Raw genomic sequence first — 22,842 nt, 5'->3', positions numbered from 1 at the left:
AATTTGAAATATGCACTCAGTTCCACCTTAAACCTTTTTAAATTTCGCGTAACCTAAATTTAGACACTCCATATGTTTTGATCTCACATTATTGTCTGCTATTTCTATGCTTGTCGTTATCCAATCTGTGTAGGTTTTCTCGAATCCTTTGTTCTGGTAAGGCGACACAAAGAAAGCAGTATGTATCAGAGGAATGCACATACTGCAAAAGATCGGGGTTTTAATACCCACCCACGTACTTGCAACAAACAATTAAAGAAGATACTCTCTTTTACAGTGCAAACGCACACACATGCACTTGTAGAGATTGTTAGGGACGCAGATTAACACCATACAAATCTTTGCCTTTGCAGTGTAGTCAACTGAAAAGAAGCATGGGCTTTCATTTGTTGCTTTTGATTTCTTGTGCACACACAAGAAACACTGAAAGTGAAGGAAGAAGTATATTGATAAAACTGCAAATCCTGCCTATTGTCACCAGGCCTCTGATGCTGTTCACAGGACGGTTCAAGTTTGCATTTATATACTCGCCATATGCTTTTATGCATAACTTAAAAGGTACATTTTCATGTGCATGTGCATGCTCCCTATAAGATTTGAACCTGATGACCTTAGAGTCGGTGCCGTGCATTTTTCAAAATAAAAGTTCCAAAAAGGTGTTTTTGTGCAATGGAAAGGTTTATTGTCAAGAGTGCATCTTTCAGTGCATGCTTTACTGCAGAAAAAAAAAGACAAGCATACTCACTTATTATCAGACTTGATTGCATTTCCTGCATTCATTTTGCGGGAATATCTTTTTGAATTGTGTGTTAAATGTTGCAAGTGAGAGTATTGCACTCATTTTGAAAGCATAATAAAATGAGCCAAAATGTGGAGACGCGTAAAACTTTGTGAATGACTGGCGTTGCAATTCTGCTAAAACTTCTGCGGGCGCAGTATCTGCGTGGGCCCACGCGTTGCATCTCAGCAAAGCTCGGACAAAAAGAGCTCCACAGCGGTTTTCTCTCCCTGTCACTTTAACTCTATTAATTGTTGATGCGTCGCAATCCACGAGGCAGAAATTAGAGGGCTAATTATTCGATCATGTGATGCTGCCCCACTGCAGTGACAGAAAAGTAATTTCCCGGGCCTTGAAACTGATCTCGCTTGATCGTTAGATGACGGATTTGTTTTATAATTAGATAAAAGCGGGGAATAAACAAGCCGATAAAGAGCCTCTTTCGTGCGCTCGGAGGGAGTAATTGTTTTTAAATAATTAATACGGATTCCTGAGGGAGATTCAAAGAGCAGGATCTTTTTGTTGTTGTTCGCTTGTGTGCAGCCGGACTTCAGCTCTCGCAGGCTTTCACTGATTTAAAAGCCTCGTACACTTTATTTGGCAGGTGTTCAGATGCCAGCAAGCCACAGGGGGACTTTTACAGTGCACACTAGTGGTTCAACAACACAGTGTGCACTAGACAGAAATGACTGTTCACTGTGCTGCATCGCTTTATGTCACTGCATGCATTAAATAATTAGCCTGCACATATAAAGTGATAGAGTTAGACTCCCCTCTTGCACATAAGTCTATTACTGCAGGTTATTTTTATTATTTAATACACTTACAAGTCATGTGAGTCGTGCACAGTCAACTGCAAACTGCTGTATTAATGTGCTCGAGTAACACAGCTCCTCTATTCTGTCTAAAAATATGCCAGCCACCAATATTTAGAGACTGTAATGAGTTCCACGTTTTCGTGTTTCCAGGAAATGTTTGTTTTGAATGCCTCTAATGGAGATTTGTATACTGCCCATTTGCCTCTGCATTGATTCAGTGTCTCTGTTCGGTATGTGGTGGGCACTGATGACTCTACCCCATGCTGTTTGTGTTATCAAACTGCCGAGATGCTCTTGGCTCTGATTTATAACACTACCTCAAATAATCTTGTTAATGCACATTTAACATTGCGGAAGTGGCAAGCACATAGACTAAACAACACCTACGCGTGCGAGCAGTCAGAATAGCACTGGTGAAATGTGCCGAGTGATAAACTGCCTCCAGTGCAGCTAAGAAGAGGAAGACTGTACTGTCTTGTTGTCATAGGGGTTTCTAACTTTGGATGTACACTTACACATATTGTGTCAGTATTCCGGGGGAAACCGGATGATCTTGAAAAAAGGCAAAATAAGCAATGCAACATCCTAGGATGCTGAAAAAAAAATAGAAAAAAAGGTCTAATTGTAATCCTCTTTGTTTTAATTATTAGAAGTGTTGAAGAATTGATTAATCATTTTTTTCAATTCACTTTTTTAGAATTATGAATTAATTCAAAAAATCAAATGTAGTCAAAATTCTAAACATATTGTTAATGGTTTCTTTTTTTTGCAGAAAAACCCTCTTAAGTTATTTAATTGAAATATTACAAAATTTTTCAGGCAAATATAAACTGACATCAAATTCTCAGATATTCTAGGATAAATGGAAAAAGACAAAATAAACAATACAAATGTAAATGAAATGAATAAATATGAGTTTTTGCAATACATTTTTTCCCTTTTTTTTGCAGTTTTTTAAAATTAATTTAAAAAAAATCTAATTTTGTCAAAATTAAAATGGGATTTTGTTAACTGCTTCTTTTTCTTTCGTTCTTTGTTTCCAAAAAAGAATTCTGTGATTTAAATATGACTTAATATTTCATCTGACATCAGTATAAACTGAGATCAAATTAAGCTTGTCTCTCAAATTTGGATACCCAAAAATTCTTAGATAATATATTTTATTTATATTAGTATGGCTAAATAAAATTGTCACCAATGTTTCACCAATAAAAGTGTCCGATGAGGCAGTACAGTACATATTTACAGTGTTGTTTGTGCATTGCTTTTGTTCTGCATTGTACATTTGTGTATTTGGTTATTTTTTAATTTTTATTTTTTAAACACTAGCATATTAGTATTCATTATTGTTTGCTCTGAGCGTGCTACAAATATTGGCATTTTCAACTCTTCAATTGTGTTTACCCTTCTTTAAATGGGCGAGAGCTGAATTATAACCACAGTTGATCAAATCATTTCTGCTCTGTGAATCTGCATGCCCTTCTGTATGTCAGAGTTAGTGTTGTTGGGCGGTGTGTGTGTGTGTGTGCCAGGGCTCTTGGCAGTGTCTGCACCTGTTGGCAGCATCAGGACCCTCCTGGCAAGGCCGGCAGAAATTGTGTGATGCTCTTGTACGAGTGCAGAGGAGACTGCAGCCACAGCACGTCAACATGGCGGCCACGCTCCGCTTACCACTGCTCCCGGCCCGCGTTTCCATTTTACTGTGTCAGTAAGAGTGGACCGATGCAACTACACAATCCGTTTGTGATTTTGAAATTGACATTTAGAGCCAATGATGGATTTTGGGAGCAGAAATGCACTAGATAAAACTGTGCTATGTCATATTATTTACTAAGATTGACGATTTGAAGGGTTAGATCTGACTGAAATAGTTTTAGCAACATATTTTTACATTTTGCACTGAAATAGTGAATTGTTTTTGGTATAAAGTTGGCTATATTAGTTTCGGCCTAATCTAGAGCATCGCTGTAGCTGCTGCGCCACCCAATGTGTTGCACATGGACTAGCATCTTAAGACAGCAAAAACAAGCTCAGTGCAAATTCACATCAACGCCGGAAACGTGTTTAGCGTCGTACGAATGGCATATGTGTTGCATTCATATGTGACATAAAAAAAAAAATAAAATCATTTACCTGTACCGAATCGATGAACGTATATCGCGACCCCTTACAATGCATCCACCTTTTTTGGTCATCGCTTTTCTCTTACATTTCCTGTTTTTAACAACAGTGATACTTAGTGTTCTAGCTCAGCACTTCTGCTGATTTCATCTAGCTTTATCACCTTCAGTTTCATGTCTATGCATGTTACACACTCCTGCTTTTAAAAACACATTTAACTGTCTTCACTATAATTAATTATTGGGCCCATTAGTCATTATAATTGTTGATTCTGACATGGGCATGTGCTTGGTTACCTTTAAAAATCATCTTCTTTTTTAGAATAAATAAACAATATATTTCACTTTCACTTGGCATTATAATAACATACAGTAGCAGAAACAAAGCATCCAGGTTCTTTGACTTTTGTGTCAAAAAAGTGTGTGTGTATATTTATATATATATGTGTGTGTGTGTGTATGTGTGTGTGTATATATATATATATGATCTCTGTATGTATGTATTTATTTATTACTGGTATACTATTATTTATTTATTGGATACATTCAATATATTTAATACAAAGTTAAAATTATTAACACTGCAGTATGTTAGTAAATACAGATCTTTGAAAAGTCATTTTAACCAGTCAGGATGTGGTGTTACTTCCAAACCACCATGAGTGATTAAATTTGACCCCTGCACATATTTCTGTATAACTGTTGTCTTTATATGTCATTGTGTTTTTATTTATGATAATATACATTCCAGTGTAGATAACATGTAACGCCTCTGTAATAATAATAATAATTATTATTTTTTATTTCAGTGGGCATCTTATTAAAATCAAATAAGGTTGGGAATGATTTCATTCCTGTTTTGATGTCAAAATAATCAAGAGGTGAAGTTTAATAATTTATGCATTTATGTTTTTGTTTTATTTATACTATTTTATAAAATACACGTTTTTACTTTACACTGCGTTTTCTCATAAATAATCACTTTGTAAACATTTTTTGAATTAGTGTGCGTTAATTTATTTCTTCTATCATATTTACATAAATTAGATCTCTCTCTCTCTCTCTGTGTGTGTGTGTGTTCAGGGTTGGTCGTTTGCTGTCACCTGCACATATGTGTGTGTCATGCACCAGCATCACTGACAGATGGCGTGTCCTTTTGCTATAAGAAATATTGTACTCTTGAGGCTCTTTTGCAACTTTTTAAAACAGAACCGCGCCAAAACCCCCTCTATAATATAATCACGCTCGTTCATACGATCATTCGCGTTTGCTTGCTTCCCTTGGTTATGCTGATCAACTCATTATTAACATCTCAACACACGCTCAAAATGCACGCGCTCACAAATAAAGATGGTTTATTTCGTGACAAAAAAAAGCACAGTGATTTTATTGTGCTGTTGGGTGCATGTGCATCCTGTATGTGTGTGTACAGGATGTGTGTGGAGATTCAGTAATAAATGCAGAACCGCCTCACTCTAATCAAGCTGATTAAAAATTCCTGCGCGCGTGCAGGCGGAAATCCACCACCACCATCATCATCATCATCATCCTCGTTCTCCGGCACTTTTACTTTATTTTCGCGTCCATCCTTCTCCAGGACAGCGACAGACGCGGGAGGACCAGAAATCCGTCTTCAATCGCGTCGTTTAGGAGGTTTTTAGAGATGAATGAGGAGAAGCGGCAGGCAGCGCGGGGAGGGAGGGATGAGCCGATGCAACTCATAATTTAATGGGGACAGAGAGAGAGAGACGGAGAGAGAGAGAGAGAGGCAGAAGGGAAACAGAAAGAAAAGGACCGAGCGCGAATGTTACAAATGTAACAAGCGGAAGATACAATGTAGCGCTGACGTGCGTCAGGAATGTTCGGATGCTTTGACGTTTCATTCGACGTTCGAAAGTGTATCGCGCACTTTTAAAGCTGCTTCGGATCCGCAGATCGGCTCGAGATGAGACGGCAGGTCGCTGGGGCTTCGTGCTGTTGTTTGGCCAGATGAGAGGCGATTCACGAACGCTTCTGTTCCTATAGGCGCGTATTGTTGAAGCTCAATGGGATGTGTAGGGAACGCTGGCGGTTACTTTTATTTTAAAGCGTTATTCTGCGCACAGAACGGACGGTGGATGTGATCGTAAACTCTATTGAACTCCAGACTCACCGGAGATCGTTGCATTTCGGCTTGATTGCATGCGTCTACGGTCTTTAGCTCTCATCACATTTTAAAGTACTTTGCGCTTCGTCTATATGGTTCTGCGTGTATTATGCGCCGTGATTCATGGCTTAGCGTTTGACGTTAGGATTTGGCGTGGACGATCTGGAAGTTTTCTATGTCTCAGAATAGAATAGCTGACATAAAACTGATTTTCGAGTGAAGTTTGTGCTCCTCCTGCCAAAACTTGAAGTCGCTGTTCATCCACAGCTCCTTTATATGTTCTTGTTAAAGTGGTGAGTTCAAGCTTGTTATTTTTCTTATTTCTTTGTTTTATTGAATGATTTTAATTATTTGTAAATGTTCTCATATATATATATATATATATATATATATATATATATATATATATATATATATATATATATATAATGTATTTATTTATAACATTTTTATATATTTATTGTGTATATTTTTATTAATATATATATTTCTGTATGCACACTAGAAATTTTTAATCATTGAATTCTATGATATGCATCTAAAATGTTATGTTATTACGTTAAGTATATTATCTAGTTATATATGTGTTATATGCCTGAATCAACCTGCTTTAAGGTTACAGCAATGAATTTTAAGGGTCTGGGGAAGTAGAAATATATATGTTTTTAAGATAACACTTACTAATTTTTACTATAAGAGTTTTTTCATTCACACAGAAGTGTTTCTTTTCTACAAAGTGCACAGAGTTCTTTTTTTTATCTATATCCTCTATACCTATTTTATTGGTTCTTAAATGATGTCACATACAGTAAGTTCATCTGTTGTGGAATTCATTGTTGCATGTCTGAGTCTTGTTTGGCCTGTTTGATGAAATCTAACCCCGTCTGTCATGGTGTCTGGTGCAATGTTCCTTTATCACTGCGAATGCAATGTTGAGACAAGGTGCACGTCCCTTTTCTGGTAATCTAGATAATCCAAGGCCTTTCTTTTGTTTTGGCATTTTAGGGAAACTTTTTTTGGGTGTCATTTAATACAAACAGTTGCAACCAGAAATCTTCTCACTGTGTTTTACATACATGTCTCAACTTCAATCAGGAATTCGTGGACTTTCAGTTTTATACCAAGAGATCTGATCCACTAAATATTTCACAGCCTGTCTCTCTTGTAAGGAAAGGTTCGTTGTACGGTGCGCTGATCACTGAAGTGGACTCCTCTGCACATTAATGCGACTGTACAAAAACTAGCTTGTTTGCTCTCCACATGGGATTCTGCAGTGGGTTAGACGTGCATAATACATGCTCTTAGGAATGGGGATGTGATCATTGCATGAAACATTGTAAATGCCATGTAACATTAGGCTCGATTTGACATTTCAGTCTACATGGAAGAGACAGAGTTTATGTTGCAATTTCATTGTTTTTTAGGTTCAGTAATCTTTATAATTGGGGGAAAAAAGTTTATGATGTTTATTTTATGGCGCTTGATCATCCAGCCGTCCTGACGCCGTTGCTTTTCTTGTTATTTTTCCCTTCAGGTGACAGTGAGCATTGGTGCTGAGAACCATGGAGCATCTCAGCGAAACATGCCAGGGGATGGAGAACTGTGAGATGGTCAACAACCTGAATGACACCAAGGCCCCTCCGGCCAAAATGGCCCGCCTGGAACAGAACGGAAGTCCACTGGGCAGGTCTCGTCTAGGTAGCACTGGAGCGAAACTCTCCGGAGTGCACTTCAAACCCCCTGGACATCATCTGAAGGCCTGCCACAAGAGGGGTGAGTTTGCTTTTTCTTACCACTGCACTCATAAAAAATAAAGGTTCCAAAAGGGGGTTCAAATTTGGACCAATGATATTTCACAATAGGTGGGGCTACCAGATATTTAATCACTCAGAAACCCAAGTGACCGACAAAATGTCCCATTTTATATTGTGGACGGTTAGGACCCTTATATCAGGCATCTGGTTAAATTATGATGTAAACATGTAAAGTAATCTGCGTATTTTATATATTTGTTGCATAACTATGCCACCAGCAGAATTTCTAAGAGTAGATTTAGTAGTTATTGTAAGCACCTTTGTGTTGTTTTAATTGAAAACAGTCACTGTAGTACTTTGTCTGCTGCTTTGGTATGTAACAAAAAAAAAAAAAAAACTTTTCAAATTGAAATTCTTAGTAAATGAACCCTGATTATTTTATTGGTTGCTGATTTGACATTTTAGAGCATTGCTATTTATTCTGGAATATTTTTCCTGTGGAATTATTTGAAGAAAATGATCACTAGTAATAATAATAATTTATATATATATATATATATAAATATAAAGGGAAAACATTGTAGTTGCAACAGCTAGCGTCAGTTGTTCATGTTCCCCGAATGCATTAATAGCTCTCTGGGTAACCGTTATTATTATTTATGGGAAAAAGTGAACTTTTGCTGAGTGCTTGCTGAACTTTGGAAGTTACTGTATTCATTGTTTCAGCTGAATAATATTTACCATGGGCTTTTCTCAGCTCTCTGGGAACAAAGCATGTATTGATCCCGAAATGAACCGACACAGCAGTCTTTATTGTTAGATCTTTATCTATTAAAAATGGAAAAGCTTCGATTCAGCACATTCCCTGGCATCTGCTTATGATTACCCTATTTATTGATTGTTTTCCAGAAAATGGTCGCATTCTTAGGAAACTGCGACCGCGAGGAGCAGAAATATGATTTATTACGATTGCCCAGGATAGATGGCATTGATATTACCCCCAGCCTGTATTAAACCCTGTAAAAATAAAGATCCTGGGTCCAAGAGATCATGAAGTTCCTGAAATTTCATCACCGCAGTGTTGCAGCTGGCTGGTATTATGTGATATTTGCACAGTAAACCCGAACACATGACAGCTTTGGATGGAGAATCTTCGTTTTTTTTTTTCTGATAGCAGCACGCTGTTTACACAGACTCGTAAACCTCAAGGCTATACGGTGCATTGGGAGCCACTGCACAGCATCATGGGAAGGGTACTGGGATCTGCCTGAAGAAGTATTCTAATGTGATTTGAGCACCTTAACAATAAATAAAGCACTAAAGCCGCGATGAGCTCTAACCTTTTAGTGTGCTAACACGTTTAAATAGCAGAGCTGTTTCGTTGACGTCGTCTCCGCTTGTTCTGCGTTCTGATCTAATTATGCATGTTACAATGCTGCTTTATTGCAACACCATTGCAATGGATGATAATCAATTGATAACACAGCCTTGCATAAAAAAATAATTTCAGCTGATTTGCCAAAAAAAAAAAAAAAAAAAAAAAAAAAATTTGATTAATAAAACTTTTTTTTTAACAAAATAAGAATGACAATGTTTTCAAATGATATATGTATCAGCTTTAATGCTAATTCAAAATAAGTTAAATGTCAAGTTTTGGTTTTAATGACAAAATGTAGTATTTAAAATGTATAATTTACAAAAAAAAAAAAAAAAAAATTATGCTCAAATAATTTAATGTCAAAGCACTTATTAGTACACACATATTACTTTTAAATATTTATTTATTTTTCCCTTTAACCAGCAAGGATGCCTTAAATTGATTAAAAGTGACAGTAAATAATTGTGTAATGTTACAAAGGATTCTATTTCCAATAAATTCTGTTTAGAAATGGTACAATGTAGAGTTTCAGTTTTAAGGACAGAAGCATCTAAAAGTATCAAAATCTGTAATCTTGATCAAATGAGTAAAAAATATTTTCAAATACTCCACTTCATACGTTTATGAATAAATAATTGCTGTTTGGATGTAGTAAAACACCCTTACATTTTAGAACTGGCTTATGTTTGCATTTTCATAATTCTATCCTTGAAAACAGGATTAGGCATAAAATAATGTCATATGTGAAATTGGCTGATAATGGAACTAATAGTTGTAAATTATCACAGAGGAAAACAGGAATCTTGTTTTTGTAGTGGCTTTTCTGCTGATTAAGGGACAAAACAAGATTTCTTCACCCTACAAATGCTTTTCAAAAGCAAAAATGCTACAAAATGCATAATTTTGTTAGAAAAATATGATGTGATGGAGAAAAGCAGGTACTATTTTTGGAATCAGCGTGGTGGTGCTATTGGAGGTTGCATGCAAAGGCAAATGTCATTATTATTCCTATTGCCTATGCTTATGATTCAAGGTTCTTCAAAATTGTCACCCTAGCAACCACATAGCAACGTGCTATCATTAAAAACAACTTTATTTTTTGCTCAAGTATTCTTTGCATCTGCATGAATATGCAACAAAAATTACACTCGCAAAGTCTGTGGCATTTTAGCATCTCCCTGTTGTGTTGCATGCTCTCTATGCAGCGGTGTAAAGCTTGCTCTCTTGCTTCTGCTAGGTAACATGCTGCCAGTGTTTTGTGTGGTGGAGCACTACGAGAGCCCCATCGAGTTTGACAGCAAAGAGGAACATGCTGAGTTCGTTCTGGTCAGGAAGGACATGCTCTTCAACCAGCTAATCGAGATGGCCCTGCTCTCCCTGGGCTACTCGCACAGTTCGGCTGCACAGGCTAAAGGTACGGCGCTTTTTTTATCATCCTAAACATGGCATACAGACACATGGTGCACGACGATACCTATTCATCCAGAATGTGTGTGTTTTTTGTTTTGCCGTCAGATAAGAATCATGAGTCATAAAATGCCGGGCAGATGCTCGGATATTTTTGGAGGCTAAACAGAGATATTTTTGGAGTGATTTGTTGGCTGTGTTCTGGTAGTGCATGCATGCTCCTGCTCGGGCTGACCTGATGCCGGGGTCAGGGGGGTTGTGGGTAGAGGCAGGAACACACAGGTGCACCTCCTGCTCTCTGTAATCACACTTTTCTCAATGGGAACGAGTGTGGAGGTGGGCCTGCGGTTTCTAATTGCTCGCTTTATGGAGTTGGGGGCTATTTTAAGAGCCGTAGCCTTCAGCCTGTAATTTACTGCAGGCTGTCCATCATAATTTATTTTTTCTTTGGATCTTCTGGATCTTATTTTTTCTGTTATCCATTTAGTGCCAGTCGACAGACAACATATGGTCGAGCAATATACTGTATATTTTTTTAAAGAATGCCATTTTGCAACCCTGTATAAAAAATACCATGGTATTACCATAAAAATAAACTTTAGAAGGACCACGACTGTGTTTTAAAACCTTGTGGGCAGCAAGTCAACATACAAATAGAGCTATTCACAAAAGACTCGACAAATTGATTTCAGTAGAGTTTGGCATATAATGTGTGATTAAGTCAATGTGATATTCATAAATCATTACTGCTGAAATGTTGAGAAATTAATACTGTTATTTAGCAAGGATGCATTAAGCTGATGAAAAGTGACAGTAAAAACATACGTTTTTAGTTAGTCTAGTTCAAATAAATGCTGTTCTTTTAAACTTCCTAGTCATCAGTCCTGACAAAAAGTATCAGTTTCAACAAGAATATGAAGAAGGACAACACTGAATATAATATTAAATATTTCTTGAGCTGTAAATCAGCATATTAGAATGACTTCTGAAAGATCATGTGACTCTAAAAACTGGAGTAATGATGCTGAAAATTCAGTATTGTGTCACAGGAATAAATTACATTTTAAGATATATTCACACAGAAAACAGTTATTTTAAATTATAATAATATTTCACAATATTACTGATTTTACTGTAATTTTGATCAAATAAATGCAGTCTTGGTGAGCTTAAGAATCCTATTTCAAAAGCATTAAAAAACTTTACAGTATTTTATAAAAAAAAAATAGTATACACAAATATTAGTTAAAATCGTAAAATTTCTCTCATTTCGCTTGCCATCTTGGATACTCTTTTTAATGAACCCTATCGCAATGCATTATGAGATTGTGTTGTCCACAAAAGATGCATGTGTTGATATCTGCAGTTCACTAGATTTTGAGTGAAAACTTAAAACGGAAATCACTGTGATGGAAATCACTGTGAAGTATGCTACTATACAAATGACTCTTTAGAAGCATGGTGCAAGGAATATGGTTATCAAATAGTGCTTATAAAAGTATCGTAGCTGCCTTTTTTTTGTGAAGAGCTAATAGAAATGTGCAGTCCTTCATGACCGTGTACTGTCGTGTGAGTGTCTGTCTGTGGTAAATGGTGTCGTCTCACCGCAGGTCTGATTCAGGTGGGCAAGTGGAACCCCGTGCCTCTTTCCTACGTGACGGATGCACCCGACGCCACAGTGGCGGACATGTTACAGGATGTGTACCATGTGGTCACGCTGAAAATCCAGCTACACAGGTCAGTGTTTCCCATGTACTGTACCCACATACAGTGCTGTTTTTCCCACAAGCCACTGCTGTGGGCTCACACAGACACACCTCTTCCTTTTTCTGTAGACTTCCATGTACATCTGTCTGTCTCTGTCTCTGTGTCGTCTCCAAAGGCTGTGTGGCTGTCTCACACTTTAAGGTGTGCCAAATCCAGTCTCTCCTTTTCTTTGTGTGTGTGTGTGTGTGTGTCTATGTGCAAACATGGACGTGTTAATTGCACATTACAGCAGTACTACCGCTCATCCAGTCACTCCAGTGTTTTAAAGAACTATTAAACCATCAATATTTAATTATTAACCTGGGAACCCTTTTTTATAACATAAATTTGAGACTAAGAATGTCATTTTTACTTGCAGCGTCAGCTTCTTTTACCATAAAAAGCCATTCATTTACATTGAAGTATGAATCATACGATAAAAAATGTTATATTTCTATTTTTGTTTTGTATATATTTATATTCATATTTTTAGTTCATGTTTCATTCAAAATGAATGTATTTACACGCACATACTAAACAATAATAATGACTATATATCATTGTGATATGTTCAGTTTGGTGTTCCATCAGTGTTACCAAACAGGTTTTCCTGTCTGCCATTGCCATTTCATGGCATGCTGGTGTTGAACATCCCTGAATGTTTTTTTTTTTTTTTTTTTTTTGCATGGAGTGTTGCGATATTTTCTTGGCAGCTTGCCGTTTATTGCATCCTATTGAACAAGCATTCATTAATGACACCCTGAATGCAGCTGTGTTTTCTCCGTTGATTTGATGGTGGATTTTTTTCCCCAACACATGCATAAATGTTCTAAATACTGGATTTTTTTTTCTTTTAAATAAAGTATTTAGATGATAGTGGATGCTGGTCCTTTTTAATGCATCTAGCATAGAAATCTAGATGGAAACACCTTAAATTGTTTTAGCAAGCACATCAAGGCAGGAAGGTAGAAGTAACGTGAAATAATAGTCGCCACATGCAGCTGATGTATAATTCATGCATCAATACAGCAGATGTGTTGTATAAAGTAATTAACTAATCAGAACAATCAGGAGAGAGAGAGAGAGAGGAGAGACTCCAGATGCATCTGCTTCATGCGCCAAATGAAATCTGTCTGTCTTAGAGGGACGCTTGCAGCAGGAAAGCAAAGCCCAGTGCTCACCGTCCTCTCTCTCTCTCTCCCTCTCTCTCTCTTTTGTTTCCCTTTTTCATCTCTCTCTTGTTCTATCCCTTCCTGCAGTTGTCCTAAACTGGAAGACCTTCCTCCAGAGCAGTGGACCCACTCTACAGTAAGAAATGCGCTCAAGGAGTTACTCAAAGACATGAACCAGAGCTCTCTGGCAAAAGAATGTCCCTTATCACAGGTGCTGGAGCCTTCCACGTCTAGTTGCCAAGATTGCAAGTGTCCCTTTTCAAATGCCCAGAGTTTGATAGAGTGGAAATGGACAGAATTGCCATAGAAATCCAAATCAATAGCCATTGTCATCCCCGTAGATTAATGCACTTTATTTTGATGCTGTTGCAGCAGTGCTAGCCGTTGTGAATGCGAGTATTGTTGGGTAAACAATGGGCAAACCACAATGATCTTGATAATGCATTACAAGCTGTGAACTGTTATGGGTGAATCTCACGAAACCTGTCAACATGTCGTGGTTTAACCTTAGAATCTGTGGAAAGAATTATGGTTGCTTATGCAAAAATTAAGCTTTTTTTATATACTGTATATTTATGTCAGTTGCAGCTCATGCTCTTATTACCATAATGCAAAAAAAAAAAAAATTTGATATATTTGAAATATTTATTTCAAAATAAAAATTATTTTTTTTAATCAAATATTGAAAATGTATTTATGCATCATGGTAGTCTTTTACACTTTGGATTTTAAAAATAATAATATTTAAAATAATTAGGGCAAAAAAGCAAGAAAAATTGGGCTTTAGTTTTGTGAATTTAATATTAAAATACTACAAAGTATTGATACAGCATGATAGTGTTGTTTTGGAGTCTTTAAACTGTATTTTTTTTTTTTTTTAATTATGCTGATTTTAAAAAGTGCAATAAAAGTGAGATGTAAAACATCCAGACTATTAGCGTAATGAGAATTAGAGGGGAAAAATCTGCTAAAACAAACAAACACAAAAAGTATTGGTCCTAAAAATAGGCTTAATTTTTTTGTGAATTAACTATTTATTTTAAAACGAAAAGATTATTTTTAAATAAAGTATTTATACACTATGATAGTACTAGTTTTGAGACTTTATGCTGTAATTTTTAATTTTTTGCTAATTTAATAAACATATGTATGTTTGCAAGAAGCAAATATATATATATATATATATAAAATACTGTATTACTGTAATAACAATCTGACCAGAATTACCTTTGAGAATAATCAGGAAGAAAGTGAAGCATGAAACATCCAAACTATTACATCAGTGAGAATTTGAGGGAGAAAAACTGGTTAATAGTATTGAAAATAATGCATAAAAAATGTAACTGTCCTAAAAATGGGCTTCATTTTTTTTTTATTTATCCCCTTCGATTTTGCAGTGAAATGTGACCTGGGCATGTTTCCATGAGATTCAGCCTTAAAACCACAATGTATTTTAAGGAAAGGCGAGTGTCTCAGCTCATGTGTTGGTGCAATCGCAGTCTATTTCGTCTCAGGGAAGCCCGTTCTTTACCTGCAGGTGTGTGCATGTGTGCGTGTGTGGTGATGTAAAGAGTCCCAGGGTGCTGTTCAGGCAGCGCAGGGGCTGGGCCGCTCAACATCTCTCTAATCACTCTGTTTACAGTCCATATGTGAGCTATTCCCACTGAGCAGCGGCCCGGTACTTACACTGAATTAGAGTCCGCTCACAGCTCGCTTGCTGTAGGCTGGGCGGCCCGCAAGCGTGTGCTGCAATTTTCGGGGGAGGGGGTTGTTTTCTGCTTTTATTGTTTCTGATTTCTCTCACTGGCATGAAGGAAGAGTATCTTTTGCTAATTTTAGTCGTTACTTCTCCAGTTAGAACAGGATGCCTCATCTGTTTTAGGGTCGTCTTTGATGGGTAACCTAGTAGAGGTGACCTTTTTGTTTAGGTGAACAGTCTTGCTGTTGAACAGGAAGAGTTGGAGAGATCAGGCCGATTTAAGAACGAACGCCAACTTTTATAGGATTAGCGACGTCTTGATACTCCGAACGGTAATCCCTGCTCTTGAAAAGGCTAATGAATGGAGAACCAGAAGGAGAATTAGGCCAGAATGGATGGGGATTGTGAATGTAATGTTTTTTTTTTCAATGCTACCTTGCATGTTTAAGTTTATATGCTAACAGGAGCTGTTCGTTCTAGTGTAGTTGGTGAACTTTGTGTATGAGTAGTTGGCTAGTCATTCCTAAAGGAAGCTTTATGTAATTATGATGATTAGATGGACTGTCATACACCAACCAGACATTATTCTTAGTAAAACTAGCAAGTCAGAAAGAGTTCAGCTGAATCAGAGGTCTTGATATGTTTTTTAAAGTTGAAGTAGTTTTCATTTGACTTTAACGCAACACTCATTGAGTGAGAAGCTGAGAAAATGGCCAAAGGAAAAAAAAAACTAATAAAAAAAAATGCACGGATGTTATGAATGCATGCATGTGCTTTCCCATGACTATACTTTTTCTAGTTATTATTGTGTTATTACTGAAAAATAAAAAAGTGAGCTCTGGAAAGGCACTTTTCAAGTTAAACCTTTTCATTTTAATTTTGTTATGATATTTTGCAGTACTCACAATATATATTATAATATTACATAACATGCATAATATAATTATATTATAATATAATAATAATAAATATCATAATATTATAATTTTTATACTTGATATGGCTATATACATTGGCATTTCAGTATATATATATTTGTGTGTGTGTGTCAGTGGTGGTTGTGGTACCAATGAATTTAGCAAATTAAACACTAAAACTTTCTTAGGAAGTCAACATGCCAAATGTTTTGGTTTTTATAAATTATTTATTTATTTACCTTTTTTTTTTTTATAAAATCTATCTCCTCTAAAGTACCATGCTATACAAATCTATTTTAATTTTATATATAAAAAAGTTATTTTTTGCAGCATCACGGATAAATTGAGCAACCTAGAATGTGTATACCAACTACATTTTAAGCAAGTTTTATAAAAACAAAACATTTATTTTAATATTATAATATATTAGTAATATATATTAGTGACAGCATGGTGAAATTAAGCAACCTAGAAAGTGTTCTTATTAAGTGCTGTGCTATACAAATTAAACATATATATATATATATATATATATATACATATATAAAATGATAAAAATAAAATAATGAAATAATAAAAACATTTACAAACCCACTAGTTGACCACAATAATTGACCAGCTGACCCATTCCTAGTTCTTGGGTATTGTTTTTAGCAGAATATAATTTGCCTGCCGTCAGACCGTTTTTTGTGTGTGTGTGCAATTCTAGAAAATGAAGAAAAGTAAATTGCTCGTCTAGGTTTGTTCGGGGCCCCTCCCGCTCATCAGCCTTCTTTCAGCACACGTATGTTTCCCTGTGATCAAACTTAACCCCTGTGTCCCCTCAGACGACCGCAACAATAGAGCTCCCCACTCACCCCGTGGCCCTGAAAGAGCAGCTGTGTAGTTGCATAGCAGCAAATAGCCATCAAATGCCATCTTTGCTCGGGTTTGACATGGGCTTTCACCCCTTTCTCATGCATTGGACGAAAAAGAAGCTGTAATTAAGACGTTTTTAAAGAAAAAAATGAAAGGGAGGGGGAATGAATCCACCTCTCTTTAACACAATGTGAACAGTCTCTCCGCAGGGAGACTAAAAGATGGCACGTAAGAAGGAAGTACAAACAGTGAGCGCCTGGCTAGATACGGAGCGTTTTCATGAGACTCTCCCGTGACGGAAAGCCAAATAGATGGTTCAGGTCGATAACAGCGTGACAGACTTCCTGGGCGCACCGATAAGCCTCGTGATGGTTATCTTTTAAAGAGGCTTGTCCCATTACCTGTTGATGGCTCCTGGCGTTCGGTACGCTGAGGTGTTTATTCGCGTGGTGGATGGGTCTCAGGAGTTTGAGACGAGTGATTAACGAACGGAGCTTTTCACAACATCTGTGTCAACTGTCCCCAAAGTGAGCGTCTGACTCACATCAGATCTCAAACAGATCTATGATGACTCATGAAATCTTGGTCATTTAATTTCTCTTCTGTTGTTAGTTGATGGTTTTGTTTGTAAGCTCCCTTCCATCCTGGCTGTTGTTTGAGATCAGCGATAAAAGAAGCCGTGACATTTTAAAACGCCAGTTGGCCTTCAGATGTGCGGTTTGAACCTGGCCTCCTATCAGCATGGCACTGTGGTTTCATATTCCGCCCTTGCTTTTGGAGAGGTTCTTCTGCTCATCTTGGATGCCGTTATACACTTTTCATTTCTCCGGCAGCACAAGCTTTGGCAGTAAAGGTTAATAGTCCTTCTCAAGCGTACACAGAGATGTGTATTTTGGTGAGTGGTTAACCCTCGTCTGGCTGGTCCTGCAGAACTGTGCACCTGTTCGTGGTGGAAAAAGGTTCCAAAGGTTCTGCCTGATGCTGTTGGAGGACCTTTTAAAATATCCATGTAGTGCCCTAGTTCTCCAAAAGCATTATATGGAACTTAAAAAGGCTCAATTTTCATCATGTTGTGTACCATAGAAGAAGATTTGGTAATGTCAAAGATGAACCATTTAAATGTCCACGTCATTTAAGAACAATTTAGAATTCCATATGATGTCATAGAAGAGCATTTTTAAATTCCTTATGATGTCATAGGAGAACTTTTTCAATCTCCATGTGAACTGTTTATATTTCCACATTATGCAATAAGCAATTGTTCCATATGATGTCATAGAAGAGCATTTTTAGATGTATTTCTGTATGATGCCATATAGAACATTAGGTTCCATATCATGGAATAACAATTTAAATATATATCATGGAAGAACAATTTAAAATTCCATTCCATATGATGTCATAGGAGAACATTTTAACATTTAAACTAGAGAACATAAAGAACTATTTAAATTTCCATGTCAGTAAGAACATTTACATGGTAAGAATAAGTTCCATATGAGTCTTTTTTTCCTATGAAATCATAGAACAATTTCCATATTATCCCATAAGAAAATGTTTTTCAGATCCAGTGTCTGTGTCATAGAGAACATGTATGATTTTGAAGAAAAAAACAGTTCATACACCAACCTATAATTTAACATCAAAAACAAATCTCCAAAGAAGCTTATAGTCACATCAAGAACCCTTCAGAGGGAAAATGGTTCTTGAAAAGAGATGCGTTGGTGCCGCTGAGGAGCCTTCATTCTGAGAGCGCATCTCTAGGTCTTCAAGATGCATCGGAGCATTTGGAAACAGGAATGCTGAAGTTATCCATAAACTCAAACTCTATTGTAAACCGCAAAGCCCCCCTCCTCCCCACCTCCGAGTCCCCAAGTGCTCATGTTATAAAAATGATAAAGCTGCCGTACCTGTAATTTAAAAACAGATGGTTTCATCTTTTGAATATTTATAACAATCAAAACAATTTCTGCGTTATGTAGCCCAGGGCTATTAAGGTGTTAAGTGTGGGGTTTAATGAAAAAGAATCTCACTTTTTTGAAGTGGAATGTATTAAAATAGACGAAGAAAAAAGCAGAGGAGATGAATAGGAAGCGTGCTGTTAGGGCAGCGAGGAGACGTGAACTCGTTGTGTGGTCTCAACATGCAACTCCGGCTGTGAAAACAGATTGCGAATATGAGTTGCATTCATATAGGGCAGAAATCCCCAAAGCATCATCTGCTTTGCTGTCTGCCTCACAGAGCCTCCTGGATGCATCCGCTTTCAAACTCTGTGGCATTTGTTAAAGGGACATGTATTTTTTTAAGTTGATATTACTGCAGAAAAAATTGTGCATGAATCGCATTGCATATGTTTTTTTGGATCAAGATATGACACTGTGATACATATAATGCTGAGTTGTGCGTAGTACAGGCTTTCTTGACAGACTTTGTTATTGTACTGTGAGTAAACATACATTTTAAAAAGCGCATGCAATTTTGTCTTGCAGAGTATGATTTCTTCAATTGTTAACAGCACTTACTATGCAAATGTGTCTGCGGCGAAGTGTCATGAATTTGGACGCTGGTATAAACATTTCAAGAAGACAAAAGACATGATAGGTAAGAAGAACGCTAAATGAAAATTAAGTATAATCACATCTATGTAAAGAAAGAGATCTTTCTGTCTGTCTGTCTGTCTGTCTGTCTGTCTGTCTGTCTGTCTATCTATCTATCTATCTATCTATCTATCTATTTGTCTATCTGTCTGTAGTTCCCTATCTGTCTATCTGACTGTCTCTGTGTCTGTCTGACTGTCTCTCTATCTATCTATCTATCTGTCTATTGCTCCCTATCTGTCTATCTGGCTGTCTCTCTCTGTCTCTCTCTGTCTCTCTGTCTGTATCTGCCTGTCTATCTTATCGATCGATCTGTCTGTCTGTCTTTCTGTCTATATGTGTACATCTGTCTCTCTGTCTATGTCTCTGTCTACCTATATTTGCTTCACTGACTATTCATTTGACTATTTAACTCTCTGTTGATCAATCTGTCTGTCCATTCTATTTCTGTGTATCTATTGACTTTTTGTTTGCCTGTCTGTCTGTCTGTCTCTTTATATGTCTGTGTATATCTGCCTGACTGTTTATCTAGTCCTTTCCTTGTAAACTTATTTTTAATATGCCTCATTTGTTTATTCTTTAGATTGAGTTAAAATGCAAATCTACCAAAACCTGTCAAATATAGATCTACTGGCAAAAAGCCTTATTGAATTAAATTCCGTCTCTGCCATGCACATAATAATCAACAGCACTGTGATTTTTAGCTTTTCAAGTGTTCAAACACGCACCTGTAAGTCAGTCAATCAGGTTGTTATGCTGCAGCTCTTGACATCTGCCTCTTGTTTCCTGTTCACACGTTCACTTTTACCCCCACTAACACTCTCTCTTTCTCTCTCCACACCTGTGAATGCGTGTGTTGCGTGTTTGTGTGTTCGTCTGCGCAGTCGTGCGCCAGCCCTCCCAGCTGGAGGGCTACCTGGGGACGTGTGTCCTCCATGACAGTCCACGTGCCACCACGTTAGGTAGGTCACGTGACGCACCGCAACCCTCCCCTCCTTATTATTCACGAGCGAATATGCTCACATTCCGACGGCGGCAACACCGTAACTTTGTGTTAAAAACTCACGGCAGGCCGAGAGCCGCGTGAGCGAGACGATAAGCGTCAGATGACGCAGTCTGCCATGATAAAAACATACACACAGTGTACAAAACCAACAAACAATTTGGTCTTTTCTCATGACACTAAATGCCTGCCAAGTCAAATCAAATTTGTTTGTATAGCACCTTTTACAATACACATTGTTCAAAGCAGCTTTACAGATAATCATATTAATGTTTATAATATCTTAATGGCTTCATGCTTTATAGTCTCACTATAGCAGATTAGAGCAGGGCGATAATATAGTTTAAATTTTGGAATGATATAAGCAGTTGAGACTTGCATTGACATTTGACATACATCTGCTATTTTTATAAATATATGTATATATGTAAATATACATATACATACATATATATATTATATATATATATATATATATATATATATATATATATATATATATATATATATATATATATATATATATATAGATGGGCAATAATATAGTTAATTTTGTGATGATAAAAACAATCATACAGCCGAGATTTACTATATATGCAATCTTTTATATAACGCTGCACGATAATCAAACTTTTGAGATTTGTTGTATAGTGATATAACTCTTTAAGTGTCTTTACTGTATGTGTACGGCTGTATAAAATTGCATATGTGTATCTTATATACTTATTTTGCAATTGCAAATTGCCTTATTTTGAAAGGTTCCTTTTTTTTTGGTTTCATTTTGTCCTAATCAAGCAAGTTTCTAGCTACAGTATAAGAAATATATCTGTCCACACTGAATGCAAAAAATGCTTTTCTAAAAATCACAACCAATCAGAACATATTTGATGTTTAATATAAAATTATGCACAGCAGGATTTTAAACCAATGAGATTATTACGGGCGGGGCTTGTAGCTGGGATGTTACAGGGAATCTACTTTTATGCATTTGGCAGATGCTTTCATAAATTTAGTTGTCATCTTGAACTAAATTGATCTGTATAGTTACATTGCTTCATAACTGAAATTGAAGAATTTTACATTATTAAAGAATCCATAGTTCACCCAAAAATGAAAACTGTCATCATTTACTCACCCTCATGAGTTTCATTCTTCTGTTGAACACAAAAGAAAACATTCTGTAGAATGTTGGTAACCAAACAGTTGCTGGTAGCCATTGACTTCCACAGTATTTTTTTCCTACTATGGAAGTCAATGGCTACTAGTAACTGTTTGGTTACTAATATTATTCAAAATATCATCTTTTGTGCTCAACAGAAAAATACAACATGAGGGTGAGTAAATGATGATTTTTTTTCGGGTGAACTGTCCCTGTTTATTGCTGTGATGCTGTTTTGAAACAGTGTGTACTGTATAAATAAATAAATTTGACTTGACTTTTCTCCAAAAAGCCACTTAAATTGCATTCAGGTTATACATTTAATCAGTTCATGCATTTCCCGGGAATCGAACCCATGACCTTGGCATTGCATTATTGTCTAAACAGCAGGAATGCAAAGCTATGGCGTAGTTATGCCAAATATTATGGGTTTAACTCCCGGAGAACGCTGTGAATGATATAGTGCATGTCTTGAATGCACTCCCTATTGTAACTAGTGCGCAGTGAGTTGCGTTTTACAAGTGGTCAGCGAGAGGCTGGTCTCGCAAGATTTTGTGGAGTGTGGCGAGCCATCTCTAGCGCAGCAGCGCTCCTATTGAAACGCAGCCGGGCTGGAGAGCGAGCGCCCACCGTGCCGTGGGGTTTTACCTCCCTCCCCTCAGCCCACATTCTCTCTCCCATTGTGCTCCTAATCCCAGCCTGCTTTGTGGTGAATTCCACAGGAGGGACTCCGGTTCTCTGTCTGTTTTGCCGCCACTGCTGCTGCAAACGGGGCCTGCGAACGCTTTCTTCCAACCTTTTCAATTTGCATGGAAAAGCGTGTGCCCCCCAGCAGTTTTCAACACCAAAAAGACAACTGAGAGGCACACCGTAACATCCGAGCACAGGAATGAGGGGGATTATGGGAGAGCTTTGATTATTACCCAATTTTTTTGTTTGTTTTTTTCTTTCCCTCTGACTTTCTGCTGATATTGAAAAGAACAGCCGCGGCTTTGTGCTCGCTGTCAGTTAAGACACATGTTTGCGTCCTTGTGCTTATTGTGCGTATCTCTGGAGAGTTTCCATGCTCTTAATCTGGTTTTTATCTTCTTGTTGAAATATTTATATTTTGATGATTTGCCATAATGCTTTTTTTGCGCTCCATAAAATCCGTAAGATTGTGATGGAGATGTGAAGCGGGCGTGCTAGTAGGTGATGGGCATTGTATTTCTCTCTTTTTTTTAAGTAATATCTTTCAACTGAATACCTGTTTCAAGAAAGCACAACGCTTTAGTCCTTTAAAGAATTGGT

The 22,842-nt window shown here is 37.0% G+C and overlaps 1 protein-coding gene across 6 annotated transcripts in view; it reads left to right on the top strand.

Annotated features, from left to right (window-relative positions):
• Positions 1 to 22,842, top strand: part of LOC109105506 (DNA-binding protein SATB1-like) — a 56,428-nt gene that overhangs the window by 3,182 nt on the left and 30,404 nt on the right. For 2 of the 6 annotated variants that reach the window (XM_042741732.1, XM_042741734.1), the window contains exons 2-7: positions 7,397 to 7,635; positions 10,232 to 10,408; positions 12,012 to 12,138; positions 13,407 to 13,530; positions 19,283 to 19,394; positions 20,275 to 20,352. In XM_042741732.1, the coding sequence (XP_042597666.1) occupies positions 7,425 to 7,635; positions 10,232 to 10,408; positions 12,012 to 12,138; positions 13,407 to 13,530; positions 19,283 to 19,394; positions 20,275 to 20,352 (829 nt within the window). In that variant the 5' untranslated portion in view covers positions 7,397 to 7,424. Of the gene's footprint in view, positions 1 to 5,109; positions 6,156 to 7,396; positions 7,636 to 10,231; positions 10,409 to 12,011; positions 12,139 to 13,406; positions 13,531 to 19,282; positions 19,395 to 20,274; positions 20,353 to 22,842 lie in introns of those variants that run through there. The other 4 variants (XM_042741733.1, XM_042741735.1, XM_042741737.1 and 1 more) reach the window with 4 other exon arrangements.

This window comes from Cyprinus carpio, chromosome B16 (genome assembly GCF_018340385.1).
Source record: "Cyprinus carpio isolate SPL01 chromosome B16, ASM1834038v1, whole genome shotgun sequence".
NCBI classification, from domain to species: domain Eukaryota; kingdom Metazoa; phylum Chordata; class Actinopteri; order Cypriniformes; family Cyprinidae; genus Cyprinus; species Cyprinus carpio.
The sequence above is the reverse complement of the archived record's forward strand: the minus strand, read 5'-3'. Positions and strand labels throughout refer to the sequence as shown.